General features: G+C 49.6%; 1 protein-coding gene across 5 annotated transcripts in view; it reads right to left on the bottom strand.

The window, feature by feature from the left end:
• The window catches only part of spef2 (sperm flagellar 2), a 685,307-nt gene that overhangs the window by 113,107 nt on the left and 557,890 nt on the right, over window positions 1–14,310 (bottom strand). For all 5 annotated transcript variants that reach the window (XM_073047840.1, XM_073047842.1, XM_073047843.1 and 2 more), the window contains exons 24-25: window positions 8,356–8,497; window positions 6,997–7,134 (exon numbers count right to left, since the gene is read on the bottom strand). In XM_073047840.1, the coding sequence (XP_072903941.1) occupies window positions 6,997–7,134; window positions 8,356–8,497 (280 nt within the window). The remainder of the gene's footprint in view (window positions 1–6,996; window positions 7,135–8,355; window positions 8,498–14,310) is intronic.

The following is a 14,310-nucleotide window of genomic DNA, read 5'->3' as shown; positions in this document are numbered from 1 at the left end:
CTTCTGGTCTTTGAAAAGGCCAATGGGATGCCCCTACTGGGGGTCAGAGGCACAGTCAAGAGCAGCATCAGTGATCAGAGGACCAGCCCTGCCCTGCGACTAGGAACAAGCTGTAGATGTTGTCAATGAGCCAGAAGGAATGGGGCCTCCCCCTAGCAGTGGTTCTGAGGCTGGAGCCACTCCTGTGATGGGGTCACTCGAAGAGGCTGTTTCTGGCAGTGGGGTATTCATATGCAAATGGAACAATGACGATGAGAATGACCTGGGATGCAGTGACGGGGATGAGGAGGACTCTTTTGAAGCCAAGATGGTGGACAAGCTCAGCCTCAGCAGTGAGCCTCAGACTGTTACCATGGAGGATATTCGGGAGTTCTCAGCTGAGTCTTGGTGCTGACAGCATAAGGTTGATGGACGGGGTTGTGCGATCTGTCTACACCATCCTTAAAAAGAAGGCGAGGGATTCAGAAGTGTTTGGGAAGGAGTGACACTGTTTCAGGAAATTCCTGAAAGCTGTTAGGGGTGCATAGACACAGGGTAAGGAGGCATGCTACCGCTATCCTGGGTGCTGGCAGGAAGGAGACAGTAGAGAGCCTTACTCCAGGTCCCCTCATCTCTCGGTCCTCAGGGAACGGAGGTATGCAGTGAGGAAACCCACACTATTCCAGGAGTCAAATCCACTGAATTCCTGGATTGGCATGGGAGGGTCTGCATGAGTCACCTCAACTCCAGTTCGAGTGAGGTGGCGGTACCGTTGGCTCCATACACCCAGCCAGCGATGCTGAAGGTACACGAGCTCGAGCCAGGACACCTGCCTCATCTCACCATGTGCTTGGATGGTGTACACTTTATTAGTATGTACCCAGCCCAGCCTGATGCTTGTTTCGTGAGGTAGCTGTGCTGTTGGGCTCTATTGACAGAGGAGAGTGGGTTGTCCTCTGGAGAGAATTGTTCAATTGTACCATGAGGAGAGAGATCACTCTAGTCCTCAGAGCAGTTGAGTGCCAAGGCAGCCACTAAGGGAGCTAGTTGGATCTTTTGATTTGGTCAACATCTGGTGACTCCTGTGCCTTCTGCAGGATGACAGGAGGAGGAAGTTTACGACTCAACTGTCTGTACATTTCCAGGGTGCTTGTCTCCTGTGTGTTGTCGGCCTCCTTGCAGTCGGTGCTGTTCTTGGACCACCATCTGTTGTGGGTGGAGCTTAATCCACGGTCTACGTGGGCAGGTTGCATATACTGGCATTTCAACAACCGGTTGCTGGAGGATGGCCAATCCCAAGTCTCATTTCGTCTGATCTGAGAAGCCTGGAGGGGCGAGCAGAGAGATTTCCCCACCCCGAGGCTCTGGTGGGATATGGGCAAAGCTCACTTCCAACTCTTGCAAGGAATACACTGAGGGTTAACCAAGAAACAGGTGTCCCTGATCGAGTGGCTGCAGAAAGAGCCGCTGAACCTGGAGTCTCTGCTGACCTCAACCATGAGGGATCTCTCCTTTGGCAGAAATAGCAGGAGAAGGAGGAAATGCTCAGTGCCCTGCAGCTCAAGGGATTCTGAGATGCTTTTGTGAGGTCCAGCTGTTACAAGATCTGGACCACACATCACCCTTCTTTTACTCTCTGGAGAAATGGAGTGGTGTGCACTGGCAACTTGTGGAGCTGCTGGTTCAGGATGGCTCCTTCATCATTGATCTGAAGGAAGTTTATTCATTTTACCCTGGTCTCGATGGACTGGTCAAGTGAGGAGGTGTGGGAGGATCCACCAAAGGTCAGCCCTGAGACCATCAGACCATAAGACATAGAAGCAGAATAAGGCCATTCAGCCCATTGAGCCTGATCTGCCAATCCATCATGGCTGATCCCACAACCCCATACACCTGCCTTTTTGCCATATCTTTTGATGCCCTGACTGATCAGGAAACTATCAACTTCCACCTTAAATAATCGCATAGACTTGGCCTCCACCGCAGTCTGTAGGAGAGCATTCCACAGATTCACTACTCTCTGGGTAAAAGAAAATCCTCCGCATCTCTGTTCAAAAATGTCACCCCTCAATTTTGAGGCTGTGCCCTCCAGTTCTGGATACCCCCACCATAAGAAACATCCTCTCCACATCCACCCTATCTAGTCCTTTCAACATTCGGTAGCTTTCAATGAGATCCCCCTGCATTCTTCTAAGTTCTTAGTGTCGAATAAAGGCTCAGCATTATCTCCTTGCTTTTATATTGAAATAAATGCCAACATTGTATTTGCTTTCTTTACCACAGAGTGAACCTGTAAATTAACCTTCTGGGAGTCTTACATGAGGACTCCCAAATCCCTTTGCACCTCTGATGCTTGAACCTTCTCCCCATTTAGATAATAGTCTGCACTATTGTTCCTTTTACCAAAATGCATTATCGTACATTTCCCAACACTGTATTCCATCTGCCCCCTTTTTTGCCCATTCTTCTAATTTGCATAAATCCTGCTGCAATTGCATTGCTTCCTCAGCACTACCTACACCTCCACCTATCATCGTATCATTCACAAACTTTGCCACAAAATCATCAATTCCATGATCCAAATCACTGACAAACAATGTGAGAAGTAGCTTTCCAGGAGGCTGTCCCTATCACTGGCCAAACTGACCAGCGCCCTTAACCAGCAATGGGGAGACAAGTCTCTGGGGTTCAATGGGTTGACTGTGGAATTCCTCCAGACCTTCTGGGACATACTGGGTGCTGACTACACCAGGATCCTGGGTGAAAGCCTGGCGAGCACAAGAGGGCATATTTTTCAGGTGCTTGTAAGTAGGTACAAAGGAGATGTCAGGGGTAAATTTTTATGCAGAGAGTAGTGAGTGTGTGGAATGGGCTGCTGGCGGTGGTGGTGGAGGTGGAAGCGATAGTCTTTTAAGAGACTCCTGGATGGATACATGGAGCTTAGAAAAATAGAGGGCTATGGGTAAGTTGAGGTAGTTCTAAGGTTGGGACATGTGTGGCGCAGCTTTGTGGGCCGAAGGGCCTGCGTTGTGCTGTAGGTTTTCTATGTTTCTATGAATGCGTGACTGAGGAACTGGTGTAAGGGGAAGGGTTACTGATTTATGGATGATTGGGATCTCTTCTGGAGGAGGTACGGCCTATACAAAAGGGATGGGTTACATCTGAACCCAAGGGGGACCAATATCATTGTGGGAAGGTTTTCTAGAGCTGTTTAAAATAAATGATAATGGAATAGGAACTGAAATGATAGGGCTGAGGATAGGGATAGTGGTTTACAAACAGAAGTCATATATAATGAGACTGTTAGGCAGATGATTGAGCAAACATGCAGTTAGTGGGATGGGCTGCAGTGTAATAGGGGACAAAATTGAAAAGGGTGATATACAGGACTGAAGGTGTAATAATTGAATGCATGCAGTATGCAGAATAATATAGATGATCTTGTAGCAGAGTTCTAAATTCACAGATATGGCATTGTGAATATCACGGAGTCATGGCTGGAGGAGATTGTAGTTGGGAATTAGGATACACAATCTATTGAAAGGTCAGCAGAGGAGGAGTACCTCTGTTGGGAACAAATGAAATCAAATCTTTAGAAAGAGCTGACAAGGGATCGGAAGGTGTAGAATCCTTGTGGGTGGAGTCAAGAAAATGCAAGTGTAAGAAGACCCTGATGGGATTTATTTACAAGTATCCGAAAAGTAGCCTACAAATTACAGCAGGAGATAGAAAAAGCATGGCAAAAAGGCAATGTCAATAGATTTCAATACGCAGATAGATTGTGAAATCAAGCTGATGCTGGATCTCAAGAGAGAGAATTTATGGAATGCCTCTGAGATAACTTTCTGGATTAGCTTGTGGTTGAGCCTACTAAGGGATTAGCTATTCTGGACTGGGTGTTGTATAATGAACTGGAATTGATTAGAGAGCTTAAGGTAAAGAAACCCTTACGAAACAGTGATCATAATACGATTGAATTCACCCTGCAATTTGAAAGGGAGAAGCTAAAGTCAGATGGAGAATAAATGGAACTATAGAGGCATAAGAGAGCAGCTGGCCAAAGTTGATTTGAAGAGGACACTAGCAGGGATAATGGCAGAGTAGCAATGGCTGGAGTTTCTGGGGGCAATTCGGAAGGCACAGGATGGATACATCCCAAAGCAGAGGAAGTATTCTGAAGGCAGGATGGCACAACTGTGACTGACAAGGCAAGACAAAGCCACCATAAAAGAAAGATGAGGGCATATAATATGGCAAAAATCAGTGCAAAGTTAGAGGAGTGGAAATTATTTAAAACCAAAAGAAGGCACCTTGAATAAAACTAAGGAGGGGGGAATATGAGATATGAAGCTGGAGCCAAAGCTGGAGAAACTGGAGAGGGTTCAAAGAAGGCTCACAAAAATGATTCCAGGTTTGAACAGCTTTTCATACAAGAGTGTTTCAACTCTGTATTTACTGGAATTCAGAAGAATGAGGGGTGACTCTTGTCCTGTACTCACTGGAATTTAGAAGAATGAGAGGGGATCTCATCGAAACCTATTGAATGCTGAAAGGTTGAGATGGCTCATAGCTCCGTGACATTTACTCTGCTCTGCTCTGCGTTTTGGGTCTGTCAGCTTCTTGATGATTTGCCCTGTAATATGGTGAAGTGAGCTGAAGCTGAAGCTCTGGGCTTGCCCCAGTTGCTCTGAATGCTCTGACTCAGTTTTGTTCTGAATGCTGTTGCTTCCTTTTATTGTTTGCATGATTTGTTTTTCCTCTCTCAGAGCATTTTTTAAAATTTGGTTCTTTTTGGTTTCTTATTTTGTGGCTGCTCATAAGGAAACAAATCTCATGGTTGTATAATTTAGACTAACTTTGTTAATAAATATACACCTTAACTTTGAGTGGATGTGAAGGGGATTTTTACATTGGTGGGGGAAGTCTAGGATCAGAGGGCACAACCTCAAAATAGAGGGACATCAATTTAGAACAGAGTTGAGAAGGAATTTCCTCAGTCAAAGGATGATAAATCTGTGAAATTCATTGCCTTGGCTGGAACCATCTCACACCCCTGAGCCAGCCCCACACTCACTGTGATGGGTTGGGAAACTACCTCCCCTGCGGCCCGAATGCTACTCTCTGCAGGTACAGGGTACCCTATCCTAAATCCCAAGTGTCTGATGGAGGTGTATGGTGGACAGGTTACTGTGGAGGATACGTTCTTGATTAGTCAGGGCATGAAAGGTTATGGAAGAATTCAGGAGAATGGGGTTGAGAGGGAAATGGATTGGTGATGATGAAATGGAGGAGCAGACTCGATGGACCGAATGGCCTAATTCTGCTCCTATGTCTTATGGAGAGATGTTTGTCAGTGAATCATGACTACCCCGTCAGGACTCTGTGTGTGCTTGGACTCAGACTGTTGCCCATGTCTGTTTTATGCTCCTGTGGGGTGCCTGACAAAGTTCAATGGATCTTTGACAGTGCCCTTTTGTTTTGGGCTGCCCAACATCAGGGCAACTATCCTCTGTCTGCACAGAGACTTTCCTGTGCACTCTTTGGAAGTGGTTGACAGGTCTGGCTCGTGTGAGCCAGAGATGAAAGTAGTGTTTTCAGATGTCCTCCTTATGATCACCAATCCTGTAGACCTACAGGGGGTATAAGACTGCCAGCAGGTCTTGTCAGCCGCCTCCTCTGCCAGGGTCAACAGGAAAAGGTGCTCCCGTCTTTTAGTGGGTCAGTAGGGCGAGGGAGTGGACTCCCTGCCAGAGGAGCCAAGTCCATTTGTGTGGAGCAGCACTCACCTCCACCTAAGGGTTTGAGACACTTGACTGGTGAACTGTTGGGACTTAGGATAGGTTTCCAGTGCAGGCACAGTTGTAGGGGAGGTGGTTTCTCATCCTGCCGCAGTGGTTGTGGGGTGCAGGGTGGCTCCAGCCAAGACAACCCCTACTCCACTAGAGGTGTTTGTGGGACCCAAACTGGGAGATCTCCTTTAGGAGATGAGCCACTTTGCAGAGATACCCACCGTGCCATCCCACGATGTATGGGCTACTCTTGCGCACTTTTGCCTGCTATCTGGACACGCCATGGTGGTCTGTCATGAAGGAGGCCCCCCGTGGAAGTCTCTCTATGCAGGGTTTTACCCCTGTACATTGGGGTTGGGTGAAGGGCAGGGCAGTATTGCTAATAGATTCCTGAGCAAGTTCACATCCACCTGTCTTTTCTGTGGACAGGAGAAGTCAGAGTACCATGTCTACTGGATGCATGAGAGATTGCAGCCTTGGTTTGAATATCTGAAGGGGCTGTTCCTCAAGTTCTGGCTGCACTTCACCTCCATACTCCTGGTTATGGGTACCCTGTACAAAGGGGGCAGGTTGCTCACAGGATCTACTGGTCAGTGGGTAGTCGAGGACTCAGCCTGGGCCAATTGCCTGCCACTCTTCCAGGAAAACATTCGTGCCCAGGTGTTCTTGGAGAGGGAGTACACGATCATTACGGGTTCACAGGGGGAATTCCCGGGAGAGTGGGCCCCCAGTGAATTGACTGCTTTATAGACAGTAATAAAACAGATTTTAATTTGAATTTGTTCACTGTCTTATAAATATACTTGATGTTTGTATTTCATCTATTTTTGTGTGAATAAACTTTTGTAGTTTTGGAAAACAAAGGGTGTCCTTAGAGTGAGTGCATGCAACCATTATGGGTACAGTGGGGGAACTGGGAAGGGTGGGACCTCCCAAGGAATTGAGTGCGTTATAGATGGTAACCCCAATCCTTTGTATGTCTTATGTATTTGAATAAAGTTTTGTAGGTCTGAAAGGAGTGGTACTGAGGGAGAACCACACTGCGTCTCAGCTCGTTCCCCGTTGCTACAACATCACATTGCCCTGGCTGTAAGGCTGCATCGTTGAGGTTGGTATTGACCATCACCAGAGCTGCTCTCCATGGATCCTGTGAGTGAGTGGAGACACTGCTTCTTTCTGTGTGTGTCAGAGCGAGGGTGAATTGGCACTGGGACAGAAGGTCTCTCACCTGCATCAGAGTGCTGTAAAGATTGAGCACTATCCCCAGGTGATCCTGCAGCCAGCCGTTCCCCATTGCATTCTGCCGTTCCCGCTCTGCCTCCTCCTTCCGCTTGTCCGAGATGTCCCATAGACACTCCCGCAGAGTCTGCACACACACACACAATAGGCCGTTACCAACTTCCGTGAGCCCCAGACTGCACTAGTTCCTCACGCACCCAAACACACAACACTTGCACACACTGTGGTCTGTTATCCTCTGTCCCTGTACATTGGCGTGTACCAGATCCCCATCATACGCCCACTGGTACCCTCCCCAACCCCTGCTCTTGGTCTGTGCCCAAATCGTTCCATACGCCCGAGCCAAAGCTCACTGGGCACCTCCCAGATTCCATGGGTACACAGCACGATGACGCATGGCATTGAGCCCATTCTCATCTGAACCCATACCCGGGGAAGGGTTGGCACTCTGTGTTCACACTCAGGGAGGGGCCCACACTGTTCACACTCGGGGAGGGGCCCACACTCTGTGTTCACACTTGGAGAGGGACACACGCTCATTGCTCACACTCAGTGAAGGACCCACACACATTGTTCACAGAGAGGGCCTGTGCTCTGTGTTCACACCCAGGAAGGGGCTTACCCTCTGTGTTCACACTCAGTGACACGCACTTGATGCTCGCAGTGAGGGGCCTGCACTCTGTGATCACACTCAGAGAGGGAACCACACTCTGTGTTCACAGCCAGGGAGGGAGCCACGCTCATCTGTGTTCACACTTGGGGAGGGAACCACACTGTTCTCACACTCACTGACAGACCCACACTCTCAGTTCACACTGGTGGAGGGACCCACACTGTGTTCATACACAGGAAAGGGCCCATTCTCTGTGATCACACTCAGAGAGTGACCCACACTCATCTGTTTTCACACTCAGGGAGGGACACACTCTGTGTTCATTCTCGGGGTTCAGTCCACACTGTTCTCACACTCAGTGATGGACCCACCCTCTCTGTTCACAGTTGTAAAGGGACCCACACTCATCTGTGTTCACACTTGGGGAGGGAACCACACTCTGTGTTTACACTTGGGGAGGGCCGGTACTTTACATTCAAACTCAGGGAGGGATGCACACTCTGTGTTCACACTCAGGAAGGGCAACGTTCATCTCTGTTTACACGCAGCTAAAGGTCCACACACAGCTGGAGCAGCGTGCTCGTTTCTGTTCACACTCGGGTAGGGGGTATAGGCCTGTGTTCACACCAGCAGGGGTGACAAGCGTCCATGTTCACAGTTGGATGCATATGTCCATGTTTACACTCAGGTGGGCCACACATGCCTGTGTTGACAGTTGGGGACACATCAACTCACATACAGCCGCAGCATCAGTTCAGCTTTGACATCATCGTCACCGCGCAGGTCATCAGGGATGGAATTGTAGTCGTCCTGCCACTGGGATACAAAAGCCTGCTTGTGGTCTGGGCGACTTTCCATGTATTCCCAAAAATCACTCCTAGAGACAGGAACAGGGAACTCATTGGTGATCCTCATCAACTTCCTTCAAAATTATGACAACAAAGAAGAAAAAAGCAGCGCAAGCCATTCAGCCCATCACACCTGTCCCATCAGTCTGCACACAGTCTTTAGCCATCACTCCAAACCCCCCTCCATCAGTCTATATGCACTCTTTAGCCGTCCACTCTCTCCCTGTCCATCTGTCTGCAGTCTTTAGCTGTCCACCCCCATATCCATCTGCCTGCAAGTCCACTCCCTCCCTATCTGTCTGCACACAGTCATCAGTCATCTAAATCCTGTCCATCTGTCTGACAGTCTGTAGCCGCCTACATCCACCCCATCTGTCTGCACACAGTCTGTAGCCGCCTACATCCACCCCATCTGTCTGCACACAGTCTGTAGCCGTCTACATCCACCCCATCTGTCTGCACACAGTCTGTAGCCGCCTACATCCACCCCATCTGTCTGCACACAGTCATTAGCCGTCTACATCCACTCCATCTGTCTGACAGTCTGTAGCCGCCTACATCCACCCCATCTGTCTGCACACAGTCTGTAGCCGCCTACATCCACCCCATCTGTCTGCACACAGTCTGTAGCCGCCTACATCCACCCCATCTGTCTGCACACAGTCTGTAGCCGCCTACATCCACCCCATCTGTCTGCACACAGTCATTAGCCGTCTACATCCACCCCATCTGTCTGCACGGTCTGTAGCCGTCTACATCCACCCCATCTGTCTGCACACAGTCTGTAGCCGCCTACATCCACCCCATCTGTCTGCACACAGTCTGTAGCCGTCTACATCCACCCCATCTGTCTGCACACAGTCTGTAGCCGTCTACATCCACCCCATCTGTCTGCACGGTCTGTAGCCGTCTACATCCACCCCATCTGTCTGCACACAGTCTGTAGCCGCCTACATCCACCCCATCTGTCTGCACACAGTCTGTAGCCGTCTACATCCACCCCATCTGTCTGCACGGTCTGTAGCCGTCTACATCCACCCCATCTGTCTGCACACAGTCTGTAGCCGCCTACATCCACCCCATCTGTCTGCACACAGTCTGTAGCCGCCTACATCCACCCCATCTGTCTGCACACAGTCTGTAGCCGTCTACATCCACCCCATCTGTCTGCACACAGTCTGTAGCCGCCTACATCCACCCCATCTGTCTGCACACAGTCATTAGCTGTCTATATCCACCCCATCTGTCTGCACACAGTCATTAGCCGCCTACATCCACCCCATCTGTCTGCACACAGTCATTAGCTGTCTATATCCACCCCATCTGTCTGCACACAGTCATTAGCCGTCAACATCCACCCCATCTGTCTGCACACAGTCTGTAGCCGCCTACATCCAACCCATCTGTCTGCACAGTCTGTAGCTGTCTACATGCACCCCATCTGTCTGCACAGTCTGTAGCCGTCTACATCCACCCCATTGGTCCGCACACAGTCTGTAGCCGCCTACATCCACCCCATCTGTCTGCACACAGTCATTAGCCGTCTACATCCACTCCATCTGTCCGCATACCGTCATTAGCCGTCTACATCCACCCCATGTCTGCACAGTCTGTAGCTATCTACATCCATCCCATCTGTCTGCACACAGTCTGTAGCCGTCTACATCCACCCCATCTGTCTGCAGTCTGTAGTGGTCTACATCCACCCCATCTGTCTGCAGTCTGTAGCCGTCTACATCCACCCCATCTGTCTGCACAGTCTGTAGCTGTCTACATCCACCCCATCTGTCTGCACAGTCTGTAGCCGTCTACATCCACCCCATCTGTCTGCACAGTCTGTAGCCGTCTACAACCACCCCATCTGTCTGCACAGTCTGTAGCCGTCTACATCCACCCCATCTGACTGCACACAGTCATTAGCCGTCTACATCTACCCCATCTGTCTGCACAGTCTGTAGCCGTCTACATCCACCCCATCTGTCTGCACAGTCTGTAGCCGTCTACATCCACCACATCTGTCTGCACAGTCTGTAGCTGTCTACACAGTCTGTAGCCGTCTACATCCACCCCATCTGTCTGCACAGTCTGTAGCCGTCTACAACCACCCCATCTGTCTGCACAGTCTGTAGCCGTCTACATCCACCCCATCTGTTTGCACAGTCTGTAGCCGTCTACATCCACCCCATCTGTCTGCACACAGTCATTAGCCGCTACATCCACCCCATCTGTCTACAAAGTCTGTAGCCGTCTACATCCACCCCATCTGTCTGCACACAGTCTATAGCCGTCTACATCCACCCCATCTGTCTGCCCACAGTCATTAGCCATCTACATCCACCCCATCTGTCTGCACAGTCTGTAGCCGTCTACATCCACCCCATCTGTCTGCACACAGTCTTTAGCCGTCTACATCCACCCCATCTGTCTGCACGGTCTGTAGCTGTCTACATCCACCCCATCTGTCTGCACACAGTCTGTAGCCGTCTACATCCACCCCATCTGTCTGCCCACAGTCATTAGCCATCTACATCCACCCCATCTGTCTGCACAGTCTGTAGCCGTCTACATCCACCCCATCTGCCTGCACACAGTCTTTAGCCGTCTACATCCACCCCATCTGTCTGCACACAGTCTTTAGCCGTCTACATCCACCCCATCTGTCTGCACACAGTCTTTAGCTGTCCACACACCGTCTGTCTATCCTCTGTCACGTACACTCAACCCTGTAACAGTATCAGCAGCAACAGAACAGGCCTGGAGTCTGTTAACAAAACACTATTTTATTAGTAACTATGTCAAGTAGCAACTTAAAGCAGGTAAATCAAGAGTTAACGGTGTTATGCATGTATAGGTGTAAATAAAGTTCCCACACTTCTTCAAGCTCAGGTGGCAAGCGATACAGTCTTACAATGGTATGTAAGAAAGTTCAGTTCAGATGCACGGGTTAATTAATGCCAGACGTTTGTAATCCACAGGCAAATGTTGTGAGAAGACAATTACGTTGATATTCCACAGATTCCACGACAGCAATACAAAATAACAATGGCAGGAGGTTTTATCTCCAAAGTTGCCCCACTCCACACACAAAGTATCACCGACAGTGATCTTCAATGAATATCTTTTCAACACAAGTGGTACCACACCCGAATTCAGCTACGGGACATCTCAAGGTGGTGACCACTGGATACTCAAACAGATTCCACGTATGGATTATCACCAACAGCAGCTTATCACAAAGGGGACCATCTTCAAGGAAACCACCACCCAGGCAAGGTTGAAAGACTGGTACATTCCACACAGTTACCCCAAACACACAACGTGATAGCCACTTATCCAGTTCCACGACATACGAAATGAGAATGAGAGCGAGAGAGAGAGAGAGAGAGATATTTCTATTGAGTGAATCCATCTTGACTCTAACTGTGTGTTTCTGTGTGTCTGTAACTGTCCTTGTAAATTCAAAACAAGCTGCAGAGAAACCATAACATCGATTGTCCATCAAATAACTCCATCTTTCTCTCTCTCTCTCTCTCTCTCTCTCTCTCTCTCTCTCTCTCGAGCAGCTCAAACATTGCCCAAAAGTCAGTCTCATTCTCCCGGTGTTTTAAAGTGACAGTCCACAGAAAAACTTAACACTGGGGGTACATAACAAACCCCTGTCCATCTGAATCAACACAGTCTTTAGCCTTCCACATGGCCTCCCCATCCATCTGACTACACAGTCTATATCCGTTAACTGCCTCTTTGTCAAACTGTCCTAACACAGTCTTTCTCCATCCAGCCCCCAGCCCATCTGTCTGCACACAGTCTCCAGCTAACAACCCACCCAGCAATCTATCTGCACACCATTAACACCCTCTCTGTTCATCTGTCCGCACACAGTCCTTAGATGTCCACTCACTCCTCACCCATCTGACTGCACAGTGTTCAGCCGTCAACCCATCTGTCAATTCTCTGCACACAGTCTTTAGCCATCTACTCCTGCTCCACCCATTTATCTGTACACAGCCTTTAGCCATACACTGGGTGTTAAATCTGTATGAACACAATCTTCAGCCATCCACTGCCTCCCTGCCCATCTTCAACACAGTCTTCAGCCGTCAACTCCCTCCCTGTCCAACTTCAGCACAGTCTTCAGCCATCCAATCCCTCCCCGTACATCTTCAGCACAGTTTTCAGCCGTCCACTCCCTCCCCATCCATCTTCAGCACAGTCTTCAGCCTTCCACTCCCTCCCTGTCCATCATCAGCACAGTCTTTAACCATCCACTCCCTCCCTGTCCATCTTCAGCACAGTCTTTAACCATCCACTCCCTCCCTGTCCATCTGCCTGCAACAGTCTTTAACCATCCACTCCCTCCCTGTCCATCTTCAGCACAGTCTTTAACCATCCACTCCCGCCCTGTCCATCTTCAGCACAGTCTTTAACCATCCACTCCCTCCCTGTCCATCTTCAGCACAGTCTTTAACCATCCACTCCCTCCCTGTCCATCTTCAGCACAGTCTTTAACCATCCACTCACTCCCTGTCCATCTTCAGCACAGTCTTTAACCATCCACTCCCTCCCTGTCCATCTTCAGCACAGTCTTTAACCATCCACTCCCTCCCTGTCAATCTTCAGCACAGTCTTTAACCATCCACTCCCTCCCTGTCCATCTTCAGCACAGTCTTCAGCCGTCCACTCCCTCCTGTCCATCTTCAGCACAGTCTTTAACCGTCCACTCCCTCCCCGTCCATCTTCAGTACAGTCTTCAGCCGTCCACTCCCTCCCCGTCCATCTTCAGCACAGTCTTCAGCCGTCCACTTCCTCCCTGTCCATCTTCAGCACAGTCTTTAACCGTCCACTCCCTCCCTGTCCATCTTCAGCACAGTCTTTAACCATCCACTCCCTCCCTGTCCATCTTCAGCACAGTCTTTAACCATCCACTCCCTCCCTGTCCATCTGCCTGCAACAGTCTTTAACCATCCACTCCCTCCCTGTCCATCTTCAGCACAGTCTTTAACCATCCACTCCCTCCCTGCCCATCTGCCTGTCAACAGTCTTTAACCATCCACTCCCTCCCTGTCCATCTGCCTGCAACAGTCTTTAACCATCCACTCCCTCCCTGTCCATCTGCCTGCAACAGTCTTTAACCATCCACTCCCTCCCTGTCCATCTTCAGCACAGTCTTTAACCATCCACTCCCTCCCTGTCCATCTTCAGCACAGTCTTTAACCATCCACTCCCTCCCTGTCCATCTTCAGCACAGTCTTTAACCATCCACTCCCTCCCTGTCCATCTGCCTGCAACAGTCTTTAAGCATCCACTCCCTCCCTGTCCATCTGCCTGCAACAGTCTTTAACCATCCACTCCCTCCCTGTCCATCTTCAGCACAGTCTTTAAACATCCACTCCCTCCCTGTCCATCTGCCTGCAACAGTCTTTAACCATCCACTCCCTCCCTGTCCATCTTCAGCACAGTCTTTAACCATCCACTCCCTCCCTGTCCATCTTCAGCACAGTCTTTAACCATCCACTCCCTCCCTGTCCTTCTTCAGCACAGTCTTTAACCATCCACTCCCTCCCTGTCCTTCTTCAGCACAGTCTTTAACCATCCACTCCCTCCCTGTCCATCTTCAGCACAGTCTTTAACCATCCACTCCCTCCCTGTCCATCTTCAGCACAGTCTTTAACCATCCACTCCCTCCCTGTCCATCTGCCTGCAACAGTCTTTAACCATCCACTCCTTCCCTGTGCATCTGCCTGCAACAGTCTTTAACCATCCACTCCCTCCCTGTCCATCTTCAGCACAGTCTTTAACCATCCACTCCCTCCCTGTCCATCTTCAGCACAGTCTTTGACCA

Source organism: Hemitrygon akajei, chromosome 6 (assembly GCF_048418815.1).
Source record: "Hemitrygon akajei chromosome 6, sHemAka1.3, whole genome shotgun sequence".
Taxonomy (NCBI): Eukaryota; Metazoa; Chordata; class Chondrichthyes; order Myliobatiformes; family Dasyatidae; genus Hemitrygon; species Hemitrygon akajei.
This window is presented reverse-complemented; position numbering and strand designations above follow the sequence as displayed.